At 33.9% G+C, this 23,533-nt stretch overlaps 1 protein-coding gene and 1 pseudogene across 1 annotated transcript; one reads left to right on the forward strand and one right to left on the reverse strand.

The window, feature by feature from the left end:
* The first annotated feature begins 4,059 nt into the window (after window positions 1-4,059).
* LOC133174906 (ankyrin repeat and SOCS box protein 13-like) lies at window positions 4,060-8,170 on the forward strand (annotated as a pseudogene).
* Window positions 8,171-8,864: 694 nt separating this feature from the next.
* Window positions 8,865-11,085, reverse strand: LOC133174907 (uncharacterized; the record flags this gene model as incomplete). The annotated part of the gene is made up of 1 exon (XM_061310000.1): window positions 8,865-11,085. A coding segment is annotated over one exon (2,037 nt), but the record flags the coding sequence as incomplete, so codon positions are not given.
* Between the last annotated feature and the right edge of the window lie 12,448 nt (window positions 11,086-23,533).

The raw sequence follows: 23,533 nt of genomic DNA on the forward strand, positions 1-23,533 counted from the left end.
TACCTAAGGAAGCTTCCTTAAAAATATCAGATTTTTTAGTCAAGCAGTTTTTGAGAAGAACATTTTATAGATTTTTCCTACATATTTAAAAAAAACTTTCACCCCCTGTTGTGGCCCCACCCTTACCATTTAAAATGTTTCTCCTTTACATTTCAACATAAAACTTTGATTCACTATGGTGGCCCTAACCTACCAATGGGAACCATGATCTGAACAATTTAGAATCACTATTAGAATCAACACTATTTTAGGAAGCTTTCACCTAAATTTCATCTTTTAAATCTCATCATGTTCCGTCTACCTGACCTATACTCACAGCGGGTGTGACCGCTCAACAGGGATGCTTACTCCTCCTAGTAACCTCATCCCATCCTGGAATTTCCAGGGGTTCGTGATTTATGCCCTGCTCACAAAATGGTATAGATTTTTATGAGATCGATCACTGTTCGATATCTTCACTTTGTCACTTTTCTGATCCAGTGGTTCTTGAGAAGAAGATTGTTAAAGATTTTTCTTATATATTTCAATAGTAAACTTTGATTCCCTAATGTGGCCCTGTCCTACCTTTGGGGGCATGATTTGAACAATTAAAAATGTGCACTATACATAACGTAGCGCCCAGATAACTTTTTGGTTTTTCTGGCCCATTTTTAATGACCCTTCCCTATTTTTTCCTTTTCTTGATTGTCTCCCCTTGGAAGAGGGCTTGGCCCTTTATTTCTACAGTTTAGGATTTACTCAGCGATGTTTTGTACCAACTTTGGTTTTAAAAAAAATTAATTCCCTTCACCCAAGGGTGCTTTGTGGCAAGTTTGGTTGAAATTGGCCCAGTGGTTCTTGAGAAAAGTTGAAAATGTGAAAAGTTTACAGACGAACGGACAGACAGACGGACGCCAGACAATGGAGATCAGAAAAACTCACTTGACACATACACGATCCTGGACATAATTTTCTGACCAAAAAAATTTCCTCCCTACAATATTGCGAGTACTGTCCATCTATCTGTATCCGTCCCTCCGTGTCTGTGTGTATGTTTGTCAATCTCTCTCTCTCTCTCTCTCTCTCTCTCTCTCTCTCTCTCTCTCTCTCACGACCCTATGTGCCGATGCTTGACAGTACATTTTGTCGTCCATTATGCAGGAGGAAAATGAGGCTGTTGTCATTGACGACAATATGTACAATCAATTATCAGTACTTATTGTCGTCGATATGTTGTTTTTATTAGCAGACCTATTATTATATTCATATGAAGCAGAATTTATTCAAACTCTTATACATGAGAGGAAGAAAACACTTGCTGTGGCCTTCAACTCGATATATTGACGACGTTTTATCAATTAAAAATAGTTACTTCCATTCATATGTCGACTCGTTATATCCTAGTGAACTTGAAATAAAAGATACCACAGAGTCTAACACATTTGTTTCATATTTGGATATTTTACTACGAAAAAAAAGAGTGGTAACATAACAACAAAACTTTATGTTAAACGTGATTACTTTAACTTTTCTATCGCCAATTTCCCTTACTTATGTAGCAATATACCCTTATCACCTGCATATGGGATTTATATCTGATAATTGGTTCGATAGACAAGAGCATGCTCCACATACGAAATTTTTTTTCAACGAGGCAAGCTATTGATTAACAAGACGATGACACAAGAATATCAGCAGTCTCGTTTTAAGTCATCAATTCGTAAGTTCTATGGTCTATACAATAACCTTGTCAGCAAATACAATCCGTCATTAATGCTGACTGATCTCTGATGTTTTTCAGAGGTCCGTGTTTGGTTTGCTCCCGATTTGTATTATTTCAGTGGACTTTGATAGCTGTTCGTTATCTCCATTTTCAGGAATGCCATTTGTTCTATTGTATGAAGGCACCTCATACATTTTTTTGCATATTAATTAATGTGTAAAGTATGTCAAAGCAGTGTGCTTCTTTAAATAAGTTTGCATGAAACATAGTCTCAGAAATCAGACTATGTTCCTCTGTACAGATGGAGAGTCTGGGGTTATGAGGGACATTTATAATATAAGACCTAATGGAGGGACTGTGTAGCAGGAATACCAAACCCTTCTCATAGAACCCATACAGTTTCATGAATAATTGATGCTGTGTTTCACCATGAATTTTACTCAGAAACACATTATTATCTGGAAGAGAAAGATAAAACAGACCCCCTCATAAACCCTTTTGAGGATGAGTTCAAAACAGACCCAGAACACCCCCCCCCCTCCCGGGAGATTTGGTGGACACTAGTAAGACATTGTGTTCTGTCGAATTACCCAGAAAACTGCTGCTTTCATGTGATAACACAGTAATTTATCATAATCACCTGCTCCAATGTTAATTATTTCTGTTAAGAACAATATAAGCAAGCCATAAATTACTAGATAACAATTGTTGATTTCAAACACAAGTTTCTGTTCTGCAAGAGAGATAGAAATGTTCAATTCATGGTATTCATAACTTCTTTGCATATGTCTAATTGCCACAAAGTGACAACCATTTTGTACTATATCATCAACAATAATATGAGGCTGGGGCAATGAGTGACATCTGTCTATCCATGAGAAGGCAGACAGAAGCCAAAAGTCTCCTGCAAAACATTGGGAAAAATCACATTCCGAATGGCTATTAATTACACTTGCACAGGGTTCATGCTCAGTGGAGTTTGCTTGTGTGTGCTACAATACCGATCGAGACTGAGATAATTCCCAGATCACACCTTGATTTTTAGGTCACGTCATATTGTCTAAATCTGATTCTTTCAGTTTGAATCCTTCTCTGTGACTTCCTCTCAACATTTCACTATTCTTATCACTCATCATTAATTGATTTTTTTACAATCTCACTGATGTCCGCCAAATCTCTCCTCATCGCCACCAGTTGTGAGGTCCCCAATTTTCGACATAGTCCCACAAACACTGACTCTGATATGTGTTATATGACAATCTCACTGACAAATAAAAACGCAAAATTAATATCATATAAAATTGTGTACGTTAGATGTCACTTTACTGAATTAATAGCAATCATCATCATGCAGTATGCTTATACTTTACTCAAAACACTTCAGAGTAAATTCGCTCTTTTGATTTAAAGAATACTATAGATGTATTATGTAATTGTGGATAACAAATCACAATTGTCAACGGAAGATACTGACTTGGATAGTGTAGAACTTTTTTGACGAAAATATCTATCATAACCACTTACATTTGTGAAGTTCTTATGGAATCCATTTTGACAAAGATCTGAAAAGTTTCAGGTGCTGTATTTAGTGCGGAAAAATCTTCTTAGATCTGTTTTCATTTACTAGCACTATACTAATACCTGTGTCCTTCAAGATATCTATTATTGTCTAGAATAGAAATTCTATATATAAAAAAAAGGAAGTACAAAATCACGTTATGAATAATTAAACGGTGCTTGTGATGTACAACAAGCTCGCACAAAAATGAATCGAAAACCTAACTAGTTTTGACAAAGACATGCAAAATACTTTGATTAAATTGTAAAAATAAAAATCTGCCTAATTGGTAATGGATTTACAGAATGTTTCTTTCTGGCAAATCATTTTATCATCAAATAAAGCAAACGTTAATACAAATGATTCTAAAACTTTAAAGAGCTAATATGAACAAATATGACACAGAGGTTAAAGTGCCTACGTCAAGATCACTAATCCACGTGTGAGCTGTTTCTTCTTTTTTTTCTTTCTTTTTTAGTGTCCCTTTACTGCTCTTTAAGAATTGGAGCTCAAGGTGATTATTTCATATATCAACGTACTTTTTATAATGTTATGAAGATTAGTGGGGGTACATTTTAGGACTAAACGAAATTACTTACCAGTGTTCAGTTCCTTTGTAGTTCCACAACTTTTAGATGATTGATAACCACGTGTTCCTCTGATAACCTGAACGATTTTTTTGTCTCATTTGTCTTAAATGCATGCGAATAAAGTATGCATGTTGAAAATGAACTTAAAGGAAGTTACATTTACAATCATATACGTTCAAAATTCAATTAAGTGGGGGATAAATTGAAACATGAAGGGAAGCTGGACACGGGTTATCCAGAGGGTAAGGACAGCTTTGATAGACAAACACTATGGGAAAAGGTACATAAGTGTAGCAGTATACAGACACCTTTTCATAAAAATAAACAATACATTTAAAATTAAAATTTGCTGTTGTCATTTCATAAAATTTACATTAGCACCACTTTTCTCAAAGTTCATGTAGTTATAAATTCATTTCTCAGAAAAACACTCCAATACCCTAGACTGAGTACCTTCCACAGATGTTCAATACATTTGTATATGAAAAAAAAATATTCTAAATATTAATGATAATATTAATTTCGTACATTTTTAAAAGTCTATTAGAGATATTGTATGCTGGCATATTACATGCAATTATTATTTTGGTGATGCTAAATACCGTATAAGTGGAAATTTTAGCGAGACACAAATTAAGCGATTTATCCTAAAAAGTCGGTACATATTTTTAGCGAGAAGTAATTTTAGCGATTTTATAATCTCAGGAGAGATAGCTGTAACATCCGATACAGAATAAAATGTTAGCGATATTCAATTTTAGCGACCTCAGAACCCTCCCTAATAATGCCAAAATTAAATCCTCGCTAAAATTTCTGCTTATGCGGTATACCTGCATGAAAATCTGAGTTAAAACTTTCTTAAGCAAAAAAATTCGAAGACACTTGTTTAATCATGCACAAGGTGCCGTATAGGTATTTTTAGACTACTTTTGATAAAAATCACTACAATGATCAAATCAATGAAATGCAAAGGTGCTATTAAAGATCATATATTGTCAGTTTTATACTCACATATTGACTGAATTAAGCATATAGTGTATGGCAGGTAGTATATCTATGACTTTTAAAGTAAATATTACCTGGCAAGTACTAACATAGGTACAGTGTTATATATATTAATTTTCAGGTAAATGTAAGGAACATTGATGAAGCTCATCTCTCTGTGATGCTGCCAGCAGTGGACATGTAGACATTGTCAGGATTTTATTATAGCGGGGAGCATATGTTAATCCTCCTCCTCTATTAACTTCTCCTCTGCATGAAGCAACTCTCAGAGGTATACTGCAGTATTTTAAAACTTAAAATTTTAACAAACTTATATGCTCATTAACAGTCACCATTGATAGAAAAGGATTTCGTATCAATTTTAAAAATTAACAATTTATAATAATTTATGAGGATTCTACATATTTACTAAATCTGCAATTTCTTTAAAGGTATTCAATATATGACATTTATTACTGATTTATGTAGATTTTCTGATTATTTGACAACTATGATTTTCTGTTGAATTTCTCAACATATAACATTTTCAATTTTATGTGGACTTCATACATGACTGTCACGTCGGAACTCCTCTTCATGTAGCAGCTTGTCAAGGCAGTCTAACATGTGCCAAAGCTTTGCTACGAGCAGGTCACCAACTTTTTTCACATGCATGTGGGAATTCAGTTTTACCTCCATAATTTTACTTTTATATTAATTAGGAACCTGTTTTACAGTTTATGTTCCAGCTTGTTTTACATTCTTTATTTAGGAGCCTGTGTGAATTCTATTAAGAGCCTTAACACCCCTCTCCATGAGGTGGCCAGGAGACAGGACCTACCCCTTATACTCCTCCTACTGGCTCATGGAGCAAATGTAACAATGAGAAACAACAATGGACTACGGCCTATTGATCTGGTCCAAGCTCTACACACCCTGTTAAACAAGTCCTACTGCAATGGGAATACAAGAATATATGTAGTACCGTGCCTACCAACAAAAGCCTAAACAAGTCCTATAAAGTAGTGGAAATGTAAGTATATATGTAGTACCTACCAACACAAGCCTAAATAAGTCCCATAAAGTAGTGGAAATGTAAGTATATATGTAACACAAAACCTAAACAATTCCTTTTAAAGGTTGTGGGAATGTAAATATTACCAACCAGCTCCTGCAGCAGTAAGAAAGAAATGACACATAGAACTGACTTAAATAAGCTGTAATGAATAGGGAAATTTAGTTTTATTTACTTTACCAAATTTTCCTTATCTGGGAAAGCAAGTTCACATGTGTAATACATATAACTTACCTTCAGAAATATTACTGCAATTTGAGATAATTTTCCATTTTTTGATTTTATTCTGATCTCTTAGTTGGTAATGGAGTTGCTAGACGTCTTTTTAGATCAGTATCAACAGTATTCAAGTTTCAACAATAATGTTGTTTATTTATTTATTGTTGTACAACGTCTCTCGAGAATTTTCAAACATATGGAGACGCCACCACTTGCCGTTGGAGAGCTGCAAAATTTGACCTATACTCGGCACTTAGGGCCATTGAGCAGTGAGGGATCTTTTTTGTGCGACACGGGACCTCGGTTTATACGGTCTATTCCGAAGGACCGGTCTCCTCGTCCTACAGTGGGATTCGAACCCGAATCAACTCCTCACTCCGCGACTCTAGAGCAAACGCCCTAACCACTGTGCTCAACAATAATGTACCGTATTAAAAGATAAAAAGGTATATGTATTGAAATATATATTATTACAGCAATGGCTTAAAGTATGGTCCATGTTAGGTGCAATGGGGAGAAATAAGTCCAAAATAGGACTATTCTAAGTTTACTAATCTCTTCTAAAGGACACAGAATGGAACATGTAGTTAAAGTAGCCCAAATAAGGTTTTAGGAGTTACTCCCCTTGTACTGGCTTAAACTGATTTACTCGGGCATGATACCGAGTATATATTTTTTAGGACCCTGAAATTTTAGTAAAATATAAATATGATTATAACACTAAAATTTTAGGGAAGTATTTTATTACTGGTTTTGATTGTTTTGACTTGTATTAATCTGATCTTTCTTTTATTTAAACAACTGTATCCACGAGTCAGCCGGTAGTTTCTTATCTTAAGATACAAATTAGTGTCATGTATCAACTGAGATTTGATGTTCATTTCAATATTTTCTTTTTGCTTTAAATATTCCGACATTGGAGAATTTTAAGTATTCCTCACTATATTTATTCTTATAATACATTTTCTCTTGAATTATCTATGCATTGCTAAAAAATTAAAATATTCGACTACTTTAGTTTGACTAAACTAAAAACTAAATCATAAAGGCATGGCTTAGGAAAAAAATGTAAATGACAAACTGAATGATCTTGCTGAGGAATTGAGCAAACCAAACACTTATCATTGTAGCATACCTTATTTTTCTTCCAATGTACCGGTGTTAAAATAGTGTAAATTTTAACATTGATAAAAATAAATGTGTTTAGATTAGACATGACCTTCCTAATTACCATGCATTGGTCGTTAACAGCTATTTATCGTGCGGTCTAAAGATACGAAAGCTTTTCTTTCTTTAATTGACATGGCAAGCAGTTTGTAAAACTATTAATTAAGATTTCACTATACATTGAATGACTTTATGGTGGATGACAGAAATAACACAGAAAAGACCTATAACAAATAGCTTCAAGAACCAATAAAAGAAACTAGATTTTTTTCTCACTTTTTATACATTTTAAAGCAATATGAGCTGCAACTTTGATGTCGGCATTTTTGGTGGCAAAATTGTGATTAACAAAAAGAACATATATAAACTTCTGTTGTTCACATTTGCGATAGAAAAACTATTAATAAGCTTTGTTTGAAGCAAAATTACGTTATTGTCGTCCTGTACGAGATAAATTTCTTATATAATACTATGGATTCCATTGTACAGAAATCTTTCTCGAGACTTTCTTATTTTAGACTACATGTAATTGATCATAAAGGTTTAAATTACATACAGATTTATCATAACAGCACATTTTAACAGCAAAATAAAATTCTCAAAAATGCAGCTCATAAAGCTTTAACTATCCGGTGTATTTCTCTAAACACATTTGACTCAAAAGCTACTAATATGAAAGGGAATTGGAATAAATAAGGTTCCAATTTTAGTCACTTTTTTCTTTTCTAGGTGAACCACGTGATTTGAGACACTAATGCTGGTTGCTGATCAGGTGATGTCTGGGAGCCGAGGGACTTAAGTATATACTAGAACTTCCGGTTCCCAAACTACTCCATCAATACCTGGACTTCCAGTGATAAGTCTCCACTGAAATTTTATTTCATTGAAATATATGTTATTTTTGTGTTCTTCGTGTGAGAGGACTGTTATATTTGTTATATTTGAAGAATGAAATAAATTTGTTAAAGCAAAGTTAATTAAGTTTTCAAGTAAATGTTCAAGCAGAGCCCTTATCCTTCCTTTTCATACAAAGAAACTGCTATGAAGGAGAAACTTCAGATGAACTGTGCTACAGTATACCCAAAAAGTGATGTAAATCAAATATGGATTCTTTATACCATATAAACACCCAAGACCTTTAACAAATTTGATTTTTTTTTTTTGCATATGATGCCGCCCAGTTGATTGGATACGAAAGTGCATGTTTTTGTACGTAGAATTTCATAGAAATATTCTGCTTCTTATGAATACAAAAAGCAGGTCTGCTAATAATGGTTCACAAGTAGAACCCACGGAATTTCTAACAGAATACAAAAATTTCCCTTTAAAGACTAGATGCAGTGCTACAGAGTTTAACTACAAACATTATTCAATTTAGACTTTATTAAGTAAACAGGGTGAAACAAGGACCAAACACTTGGCCTTCATGAGTGAGGTCAGTGGCCAAGGTGAGGTCAGATACCAGATGACTTAAGTTGATGGTTATTGCATTTTATCTTTACCAATTGTTATCAGAAAAGCTGCCCAGTTGTTGCTATGTAATATATTTCATGCTACATAAGAAATACATTTGATGACATGTTCATTTATTTTATTGCTTATACACATACAATACATATTTCATGTTATGTTTTTAATTTTTTGCAGTGTAAAAACATTACCTTGAGGTTAATTTGATCAAATATTATTCCTTCACGAGCCATTAACATTTTAGTATTCTTAATAGAGGAAAAATAATAATAGTATAATTGATTTAGCGATTCCATTGACATATTTCCTGTATTCTCATTTCTGTAGCTGTTTGTATATTGTGGACATGATCTTGTCTGAGAGATTGTTGGTATGAGTATAGAGCAGCCTGGAGGTTCCCTGTCAACTGTTGACAGATCCCCAAAATCTGCCAGGATATGTCCCTGTAATCTAAAGGTATAAGCTGTCTGTGATCATAGTGAACCAGGGTCTGTAGATCATCTAGAGCTGTTTGTGCTCTCATTGTGTCTACATGTCTGTAACACAAGATCTCTAGCATGTACATTAGTGTTAAAGATGGGACAATATATGCAGGGAAATGGTTCTGTAGAGCACACTGTTGTTCTGGTATCAATTCATTGATGTAATGGATTTTATTTTCAGGTTCAATATTCCATGCTACAGCCTGTCTCATCTTTGTAGACCATGAATGTCCCCCTACAGCCTCAGTATACATCTCTGTATCTACTTTAAAGTTATACATCACATATGGCTGTGCTAACTTGACCTTGATCATCTCTATAATAGATAAAACTTTAATGTATCTTAGGGTCTTGTAATAATACATGGCTATAAACATCATGTCAGTAATACAACCAAACTTGGCTGCTAAATTCAGCATGTGACAGGAGAATTTGTCAGCTCTATACCTCAATTTGTTTTCTTGTGTGCAAGTCTTCATTTGCAATAAAAGGGCTGCTTTCTGAAGATCAGAAGCTGTAAGTTTCTGTAGCATAAGGACTTGATAGGGTGTCATATTAAGTAAACCCAACGACCGTTCTATTGTATGTAGATACCTCATACACCTTTGTAAGTTCAATTTGTGTAATGTACCAGAACGGTGTATCTCTGAAAAAAGATTAACATCAAAATCAACCTCAGAAATTAGAGTATGCTCATCTGTACAGATGGAGAGTCTGGGGTTATGGAGGCCATTTATAATAGAAGACCTATTGGAGGGACTGTGTAGCAGGAATGCTATACCCTTCTCATACAACCCATACAATCTGATAAATAATTGATTTTGTGCTTCACCGTAAATTTTACTCAGAAACATGTTATTTTCTGGGATGAAGAAATTAGGACAGACCCCCTCATACACCCATTTGAGGATGAGTTGAAACCAGACCCAGAAACATTCCAGGAGATTTTCTGGACACCAGTGAGCTATTGTATTTTGTTGAATCGCCCAGAAAACTGCAGTCTTCAAGTGATAGGAACACAGTAATTTATCATCTTCACCTACATCACTGCTAATTATTTCTGTTAAGAACAATTTAAGTAAGCCATAAGTTAAGAATTGACAGTGGCTCATTGCATACACAAGTTTCTGTTCTGCCAGAGAGAAAGAAATTCTCCATTCATGGTCTTCATGACATCCTACCTTATGTCCGATCGCTACAAAGTGACATCCATTTTTCACTATATCATTTACAATACGAGACTGGGGCCATGAGTGACATCTGTCTATCCATGAGGAGGCAGATGGATGCCAAAAGTCACAAACAAAACTGTGAGCATTATCATAATCGAGTTTTCTAGACGTTCCACTGGAACATAGTCCATGTGGAATAGTATTAGATGGTGATGCGGAACACATGATCTGTCTGTATATAGAACTAGATATGCAATGTTTGTTATTCATTCTAATACAAGCTAGTTGGGCAACTATGTTGATACTTGGCGTCAGTAAATATAGCAAAGTGAATCCTGGTGGACTATCGGAACAGTCATAGAGGATCAGTGTATGTCTGTGTGTGTTGTAATACTGAGACTGAGATAAATTCCAGATCACACGGTGATTATTTAACCAAAACATCATGTCTATATCTGATCCTTCCAGTCTAAATCCTTCTCTGTAACTTCCACTCAACAACACACTGTACTCATCATCACTTGTTTTCACTTGTTTTTCCACCACCTCATTGATGTCCAGCACATCTCTCCTCATGGCCACCAGTTGAGAGGTCCCCACTTTATGACACAGTCCCACAAACACTGACTCTGATATATGCTGCATGGCTGTCTTACTGTTGATGACCAAAGTTTAGTTTAGCATATCTTTTATAGTGTGCCACATCAGTAAATCTATAGAAGTTATCATTCATAAGTTTGTTTATTTCTTACTAAAACAATTTAAATAAATATTTTACATGCAGGGTTCTCCACATCTGAAAATTTAACCATGGAAGAAGCTGTGCAAAAGCGAATCTGATTGAAAGCACAAATGTGTGGTCGACCTTTTATAGCAATGATTAGTGTTATATATCGTTTGTTCTCAACTCATTATTAAAGAAATATATAGAGGAAATATACAAGAGTTTTATTTGCCCTTGTATATATATATATATATATATATATATATATATATATATATATATATATATATATATATATATATATATATATATATATATATACATAATCCTGATTCCACGATTCCTCTGACTGTAACCTTTAGTTTTGTATCAAAATATAAAACAGGGTTAAAAGTGAAGGCAAAATTGTAAACAAAATGAACAGATTCAGAATAAGTGTTGGAATTTTTAGAACTATACACTGATGTCAAGAGAATATCTAATAGAGTCCATGTTTACACGGAAAAACTGAAAAGTGTCGGGTGCTGTAATGAGTACAGAAAAATTCCATTATATTAACTTTCAGTTTAAATTGTATATTAACCGTTTTGTGTTTTCAACTTTCAATTGATTTTTCAAAGATCAAAATGGAAAAAAAATAATAGACAATGTAGATATTTTCAGAGAAAAAATAGTATTGTCAATAAAACTTACATTTGTGAACTTCTAGAGGAGTTCATTTTTACAGGTAGGACTGAAAAGTTTCAGGTGTTATAATAAGGACAACAAGCAAATTGAGAAATTTTTTGTCCCCCGCCTTCGGAGTCTCATTAGTTTTGGTACAAAGATTTATGGCATTTTGTAAGTGTTTTCTCTATCCTTGTTTGTTTATTCACCATGCAATAAAACTTTAATATTTTGTAAGCAATATATTTGGAGCAAAATTACGGTCATATAAATGTCATTATCCACAATATACTTCACTTCCTCTTCATTTAACATTAATTTATGTAGAAAAATGCATGAAAATTTCAGCCAAAATCAACTATAATGACAAGAGTTATATCCCTTTTTATAGTTATTTATGTAGTTTACAATAATGCTTACTCCTCATCTGTTTTTTTTATTTTTACCACATTTATATTGCGCATTCTACAGGTTGTTTACAACCAAAAAGGAAAAAGAAAACCTTTTACAATCAGATGTTAAATGGAAATTGACTGGACTATATATAGAATTCACAATAGGTAGTGGACCGGTGAAACGTTCCCAAAATTTCCTTTGAATACTTAGTCCAAAATTCTAAGCATTCACCTTTACTTTTGAAACATTTGTTTACCATGACTTTTTTTGTCTTAGTCGTTTGCAAGGAAAAAATAAGAATTTCAGAATTTCTAAAACGAGGCAAGCTATTGATAAACAAGTTGATGAAACAAGAATATCCATATGCTCGTTAAAAGTCATCATTTCGCAAAGAACTGCGAACGATAGTACTGTTCTCTAGCCTACCTCCAAGTCAATTTTCAAAAGCTAACACACTTGAATGATTTTTCATAGTTATATAGATATTCATACGAATTTTCAAAAAAATTAGTTCTTTGGGAAAACAAAAAGAGATAACTCTATAATTTTGGCAAAACTTGTGTTTTTCACTATAGAAATCAACGGAAAAACATCCCCCCCCCCCGTGAAACAAAAATTCCTTTTTACAGGTAATATGGCCTTTAATTTCACAAATTCATACCAAAGCTTTTTTGGTTTGACCGGGAGGGGGGGGGGGGGCTTACAACTAAAACATTGTATTTTATTGATAATATATGCTTAATTCTATATGCGTAAAACATAATAAAATATTTAAGGAACATTTATTCATATCCAAGAATATTGGATGTGGTGATGCTTTAAAGCCCAATTTCAATGGAAAATATTGTCTACAGCCCTTATTAAAGAGCTGGAATAAGGGGTAATTAACTTTTTAACACTAGTATTAAAATTATCAATTTCCATTAAATTGTTTTTTGCATTCAACAAAGATATTTTACGGCCAAATTGCCATTAGTATTGAATTAAATGGGTTTAAAATGTAGGCGGGAGTTGAGAGTTAGCGTGTGTAGTTCTTCTATGGTCGATACATTGTTAACAAGTACAGTGTAATTTAAAGACGAATTCTGACTGAAGTTCTTCATACCAATTTAAACAATTATTTACACACTGAATTGTCTACAGATTTCTCCCTTTGTCCAATAATGACAAGGCGAACACGGCCGGTGTGACCGGTCGACAGGGGATTCTTACACAATGGCACCTGATCCCTACCGAAACAACTCTTACTACAGTGGGAATGTAAGTGTTTAAAATCAACATAACTCTTATAACAGTGGGAATGTAAGTATAATCTACCAACACAACTCCTACTACAGTGGGAATGTAAGTTTTATCTACCAATACAAACCTTACTACAGTGGGAATGTAAGTATTATCTACCAACACAAGTCTCACTACATTGCGAATGTATAATCTACCAACACAACTCTTACTACAGTGGGAATGTATTATCTACCAAAACAACTCTTACTACAGTTGGAATGTATTATCTAACAACACAACTCTTACTGCAGTGGGAATGTAAGTATTATCTACCAGCAAAACTCTTACTACAGAGGGAATGTAAGTATTATCTACCAATACAACTCTTACTACAGTGGGAATGTAAGTATTATCTACCAACACAACTCCTTCTACAGTGGGAATGTAAGTTTAATCTACCAACACAACTCTTACTACAGTGGGAATGTAAGTATTTTCTACCAACACAACTCCTACTACAGTGGGAATGTAAGTTTTATTAACCAATACAACCCTTACTACAGTAGGAATGTAAGTATTATCTACCAACACAACTCTCACTACAGTGGGAATGTATAATCTACCAACACAACTCTTACTACAGTGGGAATGTACTACCAACACAACTCTTACTACGGATGGAATGTATTATCTAACAGCACAACTCTTACTGCAGTGGGAATGTAAGTATTATCTACCAACACAACTCCTACTACAGTGGGAATGTAAGTATTATCTACCAACACAACTCTTATTACAGTGGGAATGTAAGTATTACCTACCAACACTACTCCTACTACAGTGGGAATGTAAGTTTTATTTACCAATACAACCCTTACTACAGTGGGAATGTGAGTATTATCTACCAATACAACTCTTACTACAGTGGGAATGTAAGTATTATCTACCAACACAACTCCTACTACAGTGGGAATGTAAGTATTATCTACCAACACAACTTTTACTACAGTATCACAATAAGCTTAAAGAAGACTCAAAGCAGTGGGAATGTAAGTACATGTTTTATCAACCAACATAAATCTTACAGCAGTGGGAAAGTAATTATAACAGAAACAATCCATACACAGAGAAGATCATTAATGCCTAAATGGCACCTGTTGTATATACGTTGTTATAAATGTACCGGATACCAGATTTTTATTTGAGTTTTTAGTTGTACATGTAGTTAATTTTGGGGTTGCTTTTTAGCTCTACTGTTCAGAGACCAGATAAGTTTATGCAACAGGAAGGTGTCCGTCGTACGTCCGTCTGTCTAGCTGTCTGTAAACATTTTTTTTTCAAAATGCTGCTCCTCCTACAGTTTTAGTCTGATTTTAATATAACTTGGCACATAAGTAGACTACACTTAGGTACATAATTCTGTGTCAATTTTTGATTTTTATGAACGGTATTGCTATGGTTACTGAAAATAGAAATTTCTGTGAAATACTTTCAAAATGCTACTCCTTCTACAGTTTTTTATCAGATTTCAATATTACTTGGCACAAAGTAGACTACACTTAGATACATAATTCTGTTTATCGGTTGTTGATTTTGATGAACGGTGTTGCAATGGTTATTTAAAAGTAGAAATTTCTGTGAAATACTTTCAAAACGCTACTCCTCCTACAGTTTTTATCATATTTCAATATCACTTGACAAAATGTAGACTACACTAATACATACTTCTGTGTATTGGTTTTTGATTTCAATGAATGGTGGTGCCATGGTTACTAAAAATAGAAATTTCTGAGAAATACTTTCAAAACGCTACTCCTCCTACAGTTTTTGTCGGATTTCAATATTTCTTGGCACACAAGTAGAGTACAGTACGATATAATTCTGTGTACTAGATTTTGTTTTTGGTGAACGGTGGATGGCTACTAAATATAGAAATTTCTGTGAAATAATTTCAAAACGCTTCTCCTCCTACAGTTTTCGCCTGATTTCCATATAAGTTGGCATACAAGTAGAATACACTAAGACACATAATTCTGTAGATCGGTTTTTGATTTCGATGAACGGTGTTGCCATGGTTACTAAAAAATAGAAATTTTTGTGAAAAACTTTCAAAATGCTACTCCTCCTACAGTTTTAGTTAGATTTCAGTATAACCTGGCACAAAAGTAGGCTACATTAAGATACATAATTCTGTTTATCGGTTTTTGATTTTGATGAACGGTGTTGCCATGATTACTAAAAATAGAAATTTCTGTAAAATTCTTTTAAAAGGCTACTCCTCCTACAGTTTTAATCTGATTGCAATCTTGCCATGAAAGGAGACTACACCAAGGACCATTATTCTATTTATTGCTGTTGCAAAGTTTCAAGTCCAACTACTACTTTTCTCTTCCTTTGTTATAAGTAGAAACCATTAGAGCTACAATCTCGACAGAGACTTCTGATTTAAAAAAATTACTATTATTATAATTATTATTATATCTTTTCTAGTTTCGGCAAGAATGTTAATATAAAAAGATGAAAAGCTATGTTTTTGTTTAAAATGCAGATTGCTTCAAGCAGAGCCTAGTTGTTATAATACCAAACTAGAACTATCATAGCAGGACTTCCTCTTCTGTCGAGTAAAATAATTTTATGTTGCTGTCTTATGGTTTAAAAGGAGTTTCCCCCCTTGAACTATGAGGTCATATCACATTATTATCAGGACCTGCACTTTCGACGATCTTATATTTATTGCAGGAGATTTAGCTGGTGTTAACTTGAAGTGTCTAAAAAGTTATTTCCATGAGTCCTGCCTGTGGTTGCTTATAATTATTTTTCCGACATATATTATTTTCAAGTATAAATTTTAATTAGCCACCAATACTTTTTTTGGTTAAATATTCACACTTTGGAGATTTTAAAGGATTTCCTGTGCAAACATTTCTTTTTTATGCATGGCTTAGAAAAAAAAAATTAAATGACAAAACGAAATGGGCTTGCGGAGACATTGACAGAAAGACATGTATCATTGTCGCCTACCTACTGGAATTTCTCTTACAATGTGCCATAAAGTTAAAACAGAGTAAACTCTGACGGCAAGAGAAATAAGAAACATGTATAATGCTTAACCTCTCATGATACCCAAGCATTAGTCCCCAGCAGCTGTTTATCGTCCGGTTTACAGATCTAAACGCTTTTTCTCTAATTGACTTAGTAAACAGTGAGTTAAATGAATGATTAAGTAAAGAAGACACAGGGGAATGCCGTACAAGGTGGGAGCTTGAAATAACTTTGATAAATAGACCTTAATTATTTTCAAGAACCAACAAATAATGACAATATCTAGCTAGCATTGGACATTGGCGAAAAACCACTGTGACAGTTTAAACAGTCCAGTTAATGTTCTCGTGATTTTCTGTCTGAGTAAGAACTCAAGTAAAATAAGGAAACTGGAGTATAGTATCAACTTATCTTGAAATAATGTTTTAATGAAATAAAATAAATTATCCCTGTCTAAGCATAGACTCAATATAAAAAAGATCAGGTATCTTCACATAATCAACAATATTATAAGTGGTAAATACTTATGGCTTGTTTTTACTAAATTTTATAATACCTACTTTTAGCCTTTTACATGTAAGTACATGCATATGTATGAGCATTGACTGACTATCGGGGTATTTCAAAATACGTTTCAATGACAGTGGCGGATCCAGGAATATCGTAACGGGGGCGCAGTAGAAGGCAGGGGGTTCTGGGGGCTGCATTGAAGCCCCCAGTGGGTCTTGGGCAAAGCCCTGGTGGGGGCCCCGGAAGTTGACAAATTCTTACAAATAAGAGATGTTTTTTCCTTGATTTTAGGATAATGAACATATAAGTTCTACATACAAAATATTGAAAAAGGGGGGGGGGGGCGCACGCCCGGCGCGCCGGCCCTGGATCCGCCTTTGATTGAGACAGGTTGATTTTATTTTTCTAATATTAAAATGTCAAAATATAGAAATTTAAACTTTTTTTCATTCAATATCATTTTTTACAATAACTTTAATTATCTCATAATGTAAAGAAATATGTGCATTTAGTTAAGCATTGAATCATTATTTTTTGAAAGATGTAGTCTTGTAACTGCAACGGTTTGTGCAAATAAATTGAGTAACGCGCGTTTGAGACAAAGGCGGATCCAATGCCGGCGCGCCGGGCGTGCACCCCCCCCCCCCCCCCCGTTTGAATTTTTTGTATGTTGAACTTATATGTCCATTATCCTAAAATCAAGAAAAAAAATCTCTTCTTTGTAAGAATTTGTCAGCTTTCGGGGGCTTGGCCCCCGGACCCCACCAGGGTCTTGTCCTAGACCCACTGGGGGCTTCAATACAGCCCCCAGCCTTCTACTGCCCCCCCCCCCCCCGTTACGAAATTCCTGGATCCGCCACTGTGAGACTACATCTTTCAAAAAAAAAAAAAATAATGATTCAATGCTTATGTTTACAATTTTAACTCCTTGCCATCACAGGTACTTGTGGACAGGACATGTGTAATGGGGTATTTTTGTGTGGAACGATTATTTTGGTGTTTTCGCGATATTTTTCCTATGATACACATGATGAATAAGTGTAATAAATATAATTTGTGAAAAAATGTCCAACAAGCCCCGGGGTTGAATATCAGGGGTGGGGTGGGGGTCCTGTCCACAAGTACCTGTGCTTGCCATGACTATAAATGTGATTTATATTTCAAAACCCCTGAATTACCCTTCGAATAAGTTACAATTAATGGAAGAGCCATTTCAACAGCTGTTTTCGCTTGTGACGTAGCATTTGTTCAACGTTTTTGACGTCAAAATAAAATGCGTACTTTAACCTTTTGACCCCCGTCCGTGTTATGGTGTTTTGAATGCTGTCGCTTTCCAAACACTTAATAAGCGAAATAAATGTGGAATGTAAATATATTACAAATTTTGAATATGAACCAAATAATTTAAGTATGCTCTTAACGCTACATGTATGTTTTCTCGGTTTATTATAAACAGAAAAAATTCGGAATCATCTAGAGAATGAGATACCAATGATGTCATTCCTAGACAACATTCTAAATACCAAGGCAGTAAGTCTTACTGATGAGATTAATATAAGAATGAAGGAAATAATTAAAATTTAAAATAAATTTGATTATTTTAGTACTTTTTTTCATTTGACAACAAAAGTGAAGTTTTAAAATGTAAGTTTTCAATGTCCTTCCAATGGAGATGGAGTATTGATAGGAATTTATCCCCCCCCAAAAAAAGTCTTTAAAATACCTTATTTCAAAGGGTTCCCATAAACGATGTTCGTCTACAGAATTTGAGAATAAAAACTTTTTCAGATGAATTGACTTCATACCACATCATAACATTAAACAAAACAATTAGTATTTATCAGTGCTTTGGTTTGGGAAAATATTCATAAATGAAATATTCACTCGCAATATGTTTAGCGTAATTATTTCCAGCAGGGATTTTGGATTCAATTCGACAAGGCTATTGTAGTGGTAGTAGTCCTATGTATTTGTGCACACAATGTCGAGGTATTTGTTTACGGAAACGGTATTAGTTTATACTTTAAAAAATAGTATAATTAAAATCTGACATCCTTCTCTTTAGCAGTCGAGACTGTCTGACTGAGGGCAATAAAGCATCACACGAGATGATTTGGGGATATATTTAAATAAAAGGCTAGAATTATCTGCCGTAATATTTTCCGATTAATTTGTTAAAGTATGAACTTCTGTCAAACTCTGTCAACTTCTTGATCGGTAATTACAGCACGCACAGTTATAACACGTTTTTTTTTTTAATTTGGGTGTATTGTGGGAGTTTATTTAACATTCCTTGATCATTTGTACTTTATCTGTAGATGTCGTCGTAAACTTTTTACAAATTCATTTTCTTCTCAAAAACCACCGAACCAATTTCAGCCAAACCTGGCATAGAATATCCTTTTTCATAAAGGAGATTCAAGTTTTTTTAATGTTGGGTTACGCTCTCTTGCAAGGGGAGATAATTAAGAAACAGTGAAAAGTGGTTGGGGTCATCTCAAGAACCAGTGGGCCAGAAAACATTTAACTTAGGTGAAAGCTTCCTGACATAGTGCAGATTCAATTCTTTCCAAATCATGACCCCAGGGTAGAGTTGGGCCACAATGGGCAATCAAAATTACACAGAGGAAAAATCTTTTAAAGTCTTCTTCTCAAGAACAGCGAAGTCATGATTAGTCATATTTATATGGAAGCATACTTATGTAGTGTAGATTCAAGTTTCTTCAAATCCTGATCCCCGGGGATAGGTTTGGGTCATGGAGAAAGCGGGTACACGGGGGGGGGGGGGGTCCTCCAATAATTTTTCGATATATATTTACAGATAGAAAACAAATCTTCTTATGGACGTGACCCCTCAATAATTACCTTTAATGACCCTTTTTTGTCAATGCCCGCCCAAACTGAAATTCCTCCTTTACGGCACCTGATCCCCCCTCTGATGTTAAGGATTATTTCGTTAGCCCGAAAATGACAAGGGGCATTCTGATGTTATTAGGGATTCTTGTTTCCTCTGCCCCAAATTTGCATTCTTTTAATGAACTTTTGAGCTTTTTTACTGTTCGTTATCTTCATATTTCATTGAAAAAGAGATTTTAGTCAGTTATACTAGTCAAATCATCAATATATATACTAGTCAAATCATCAATATATATACTAGTCAAATCATCAATATATATACTAGTCGAACCAGTGGAGATTTCAATGCAAGGGTACCAGTATCCAGGAGAGAATGACTTTTAAAACTTTAATGGAAATTATTGAAAAATTATTTAAATATATTTGCAATTAGTTTGATGTTTCATGATAAATTGACTGGACTAGTATTGAATGACCTTTACAGATGTAATTAAATCACAAACCCTCAATCCTCGTGTGGTACAATAGAGGATACAATATATATCATAAAGAAAAGTATATGAAAGCTAGAAAAGGTAATAATTTTTTTACTATTTGATAAAATTCACATTTTATCAACACAATTCCTATTATGGGGGTACTCCTACAAGTAAGAGCCTCGGTTAACGTCCCTACGCGCGGCGCCAAGTCAAAAGTATCTCCAGGTATCTTCAGGCCAAAAGCTGAAAGGTCAGGGTTGACATGTTTTCGCTTGTATACATTTTATTTCATTTTACGTGTATTTATGTTTGTAAGCAACATATGAGAACCACTAACTACATGTAGATGCAGAATATAATTGGTAAATATTGAATGATTCCTCTTTTTTTTAAGGTAATACATTGTAATCAACTATAGTTGCGTTTCCAATATTTATGAAATTTTTTACTTTAGATTGTCATTAAATCTGATATTTACAAGTTAATTTTCATTAATCCTTAATCAAGTAATTGTTTTGGTTAAGTATAAAAAATTCTTGTTGAGAGGGAGGAGAGGGGATCGAGACAAAAACGGAACAAAAACGTATTTTGCTCCTAGACTTCCATACGCAATGGACAGTCTGTAAGAAAATATGCATCTTCTATACAATAACGTTATTCAATTATTATTTTTTCGTTCAAGAGGAATTTTCTGACCAGTACTATTTTCACAAATTTTATATCGACCTCTTTCAACCCTTAGGCCTCGTGTACATAATCGGAATCTACATTGCATGTTTTCTCAATTCAAGAGATTTCATAGAAATGTACTTATTTATGGTAAAATTTTCTTTATACAGTAAATATTAAGTTTTCCTGATTTCTGGGACCAAAATAACCAGTATAGGAGAAATGGTTTCCTGGCATTTTGTTTTTGTTTTTTATTTATTTATTTATTTTATTTTTTGTTTTTTTTTTTTTGTAATTGTTGTTGTTGTTGTTTTTGAAAAAAATGTATCTAATTCTGAAATTGTTGCAATACTTGTAATTCTTTTCCAGCTTCTACTCCATGTTAAAACTCAATATAATTTTTTTTTTATATCTCACAATCTTTTAAAATATTACTCCTTTATTACTTAGATCATATCCATCTTTGTTAAGTAAAGGATAATATTATGTGGTGGGAGTCGGGGTTACAACTGATTCCTTCTCCGTTATCCTATACTGTAAAATGACCTTGAGCAACGCAGTTTTCAAATATTTATACATTCATAATTGTACGTATCAGAGCACGCGACATTGATTCATTCCAGGTGTGTGCAAAGGTAAAATTGAAACCTTGCCAAAGATTGCGTATATGAACATAAGCAATAGTTGACAAATCAAAGACAGCGCCCACGGCACGTGTATGGCACGCGACACTGATAAAAATGAAATACAATTTCTCCCTCCTACCAAGTTGTATAAAGTTTGAGAAGTAAGAAGATTTAGAGGCGGTAGAATTTCTTTTCCTCCATTAACATAAGATTAATTTAACTGGGATGAGTTTTGTATGCAGAGCGATTTTAAAAGAAGAGCTCAGACCCCAACAGCGGGATTTTTAGATCCGGGTGAAGGATTTCAACGCCACACTTTGTTATCTCTAAATACCTCTTACATTGTATGTCAACATCAACCGCTCTTTTACAGCTGTACAAAAAGAGGCTTAAAAACAGGTGATATGGGGTCACCAGTGTTTCCAGATTTACCCTCGTGTAGAGAGAGAGAGAGAGAGATTTGTTTTACTGTTTTTAATTTATAAACATAAATATCAGAAGTAAATGTTTTATGTTGATATTAAACTTTGATGAGGATTTTTTTTTTCGCTGGGGCGGGATAACAGGTGACTAATGAGGGTTTCTTTTTCCCGCGTTTGTCGGGTCCCAGCTGTGCTTCTAAACGTACTATACAGTGACGAATAACTTATACTTACAAAAAAGGCCCCTCGTATTTCAGCAGTGTGTACGGTGCAGAAAAAAAAATGTATTTTTGGTGTTCTTAGATGTCTGTGACTTAAGGGGGCTATTTGGATTTTTATTGCGCAATACTTCGCACATTTTAATGAAATAAAGCGTACTATTTACACTTTTAAAGGAATTATTTCAACTTAATTTATCACCTCACCTATCCTCTTCGTGCCCGCTGGCACATAAGGCAACTTAATTCATCAAATGTAAAAAAAAAAAATAAATAAATAAATAAATAAAATCATAGGTAAAACAATTATTTACATTTTTAACGAAATTTTCGACTGATAGGTAGATGGATGTCGTCATTGAGCGTTTTGAGAAAATGAAACTGAAGTTTTTAAAATTTTATGATTAATTTTATAATGAATTTTAAATAAAGATATTTGAAAATCTCTCAGTTATTATTTGTAAACCTTTAGTATCTGTCATACTTTGTATTACTCAATGAAAACAGGAAAATTCTGTAAATTTAGACATTTGAGATGCCTTCTGTGAAAAACCAGACGGTTACATAAATTGTTGTTCGCGCAACTACAAGATATAAAAAGATCCACTTCCAATCTTCTAAATTAAATGAAATTTAGGAAATACAATAATATGTATGCATTCTTTGTGATATTGTTGAATTAATTAACATCATTTTCTCAATTTCATGAGTTTGGGCTGAATCTACAGTGCGTAAGTAAAATCAACAGAAAAAAAAAAATCGTTTCCTAAAGTTGACAATAGCCCACATGACGATGTGTACTAGACATAAATGACAAACAAGATAAATTTTGATGAATAATCCTTAAGTACACATGTTTCTAAAATTAGTTTTGTTGATACATGTCATATTACTGCTAATACGTAAATATTAGTAAGGCTTTGTTAAGTGTTGCCATTTTGTTACATGTATGCACGTACGAGTCGCTGTACTATCACTTAAATATCAAAAACACATAAATTAATGTCATATATATATACCAATCATTACTGTATCTTGAAAGAACATTTCGTACTGTGTTAGATAATAACATAATTTTTACGGCAATCGTCTACATGAAATAAATGCAAGCATCAATATAAATGTAGCCATATTTTGTCACAGGTACGAAAAACGTCATTTTACATACTACATATATACGAATGAGTGGGGAGCGTCAAATTATTATCGCCGTGCTCTTTTTTTCCAATTTTCTGCAGGTGCGGAGTACCAAGTAGGGTAGGAGGTCCTTCTCCAATTATTT

The sequence above is a fragment of the Saccostrea echinata genome, unplaced genomic scaffold (genome assembly GCF_033153115.1).
Source record: "Saccostrea echinata isolate AGI-Se365-2 ecotype Australia unplaced genomic scaffold, CSIRO_AGI_Sech_v1 ptg000060l, whole genome shotgun sequence".
Taxonomy (NCBI): Eukaryota; Metazoa; Mollusca; class Bivalvia; order Ostreida; family Ostreidae; genus Saccostrea; species Saccostrea echinata.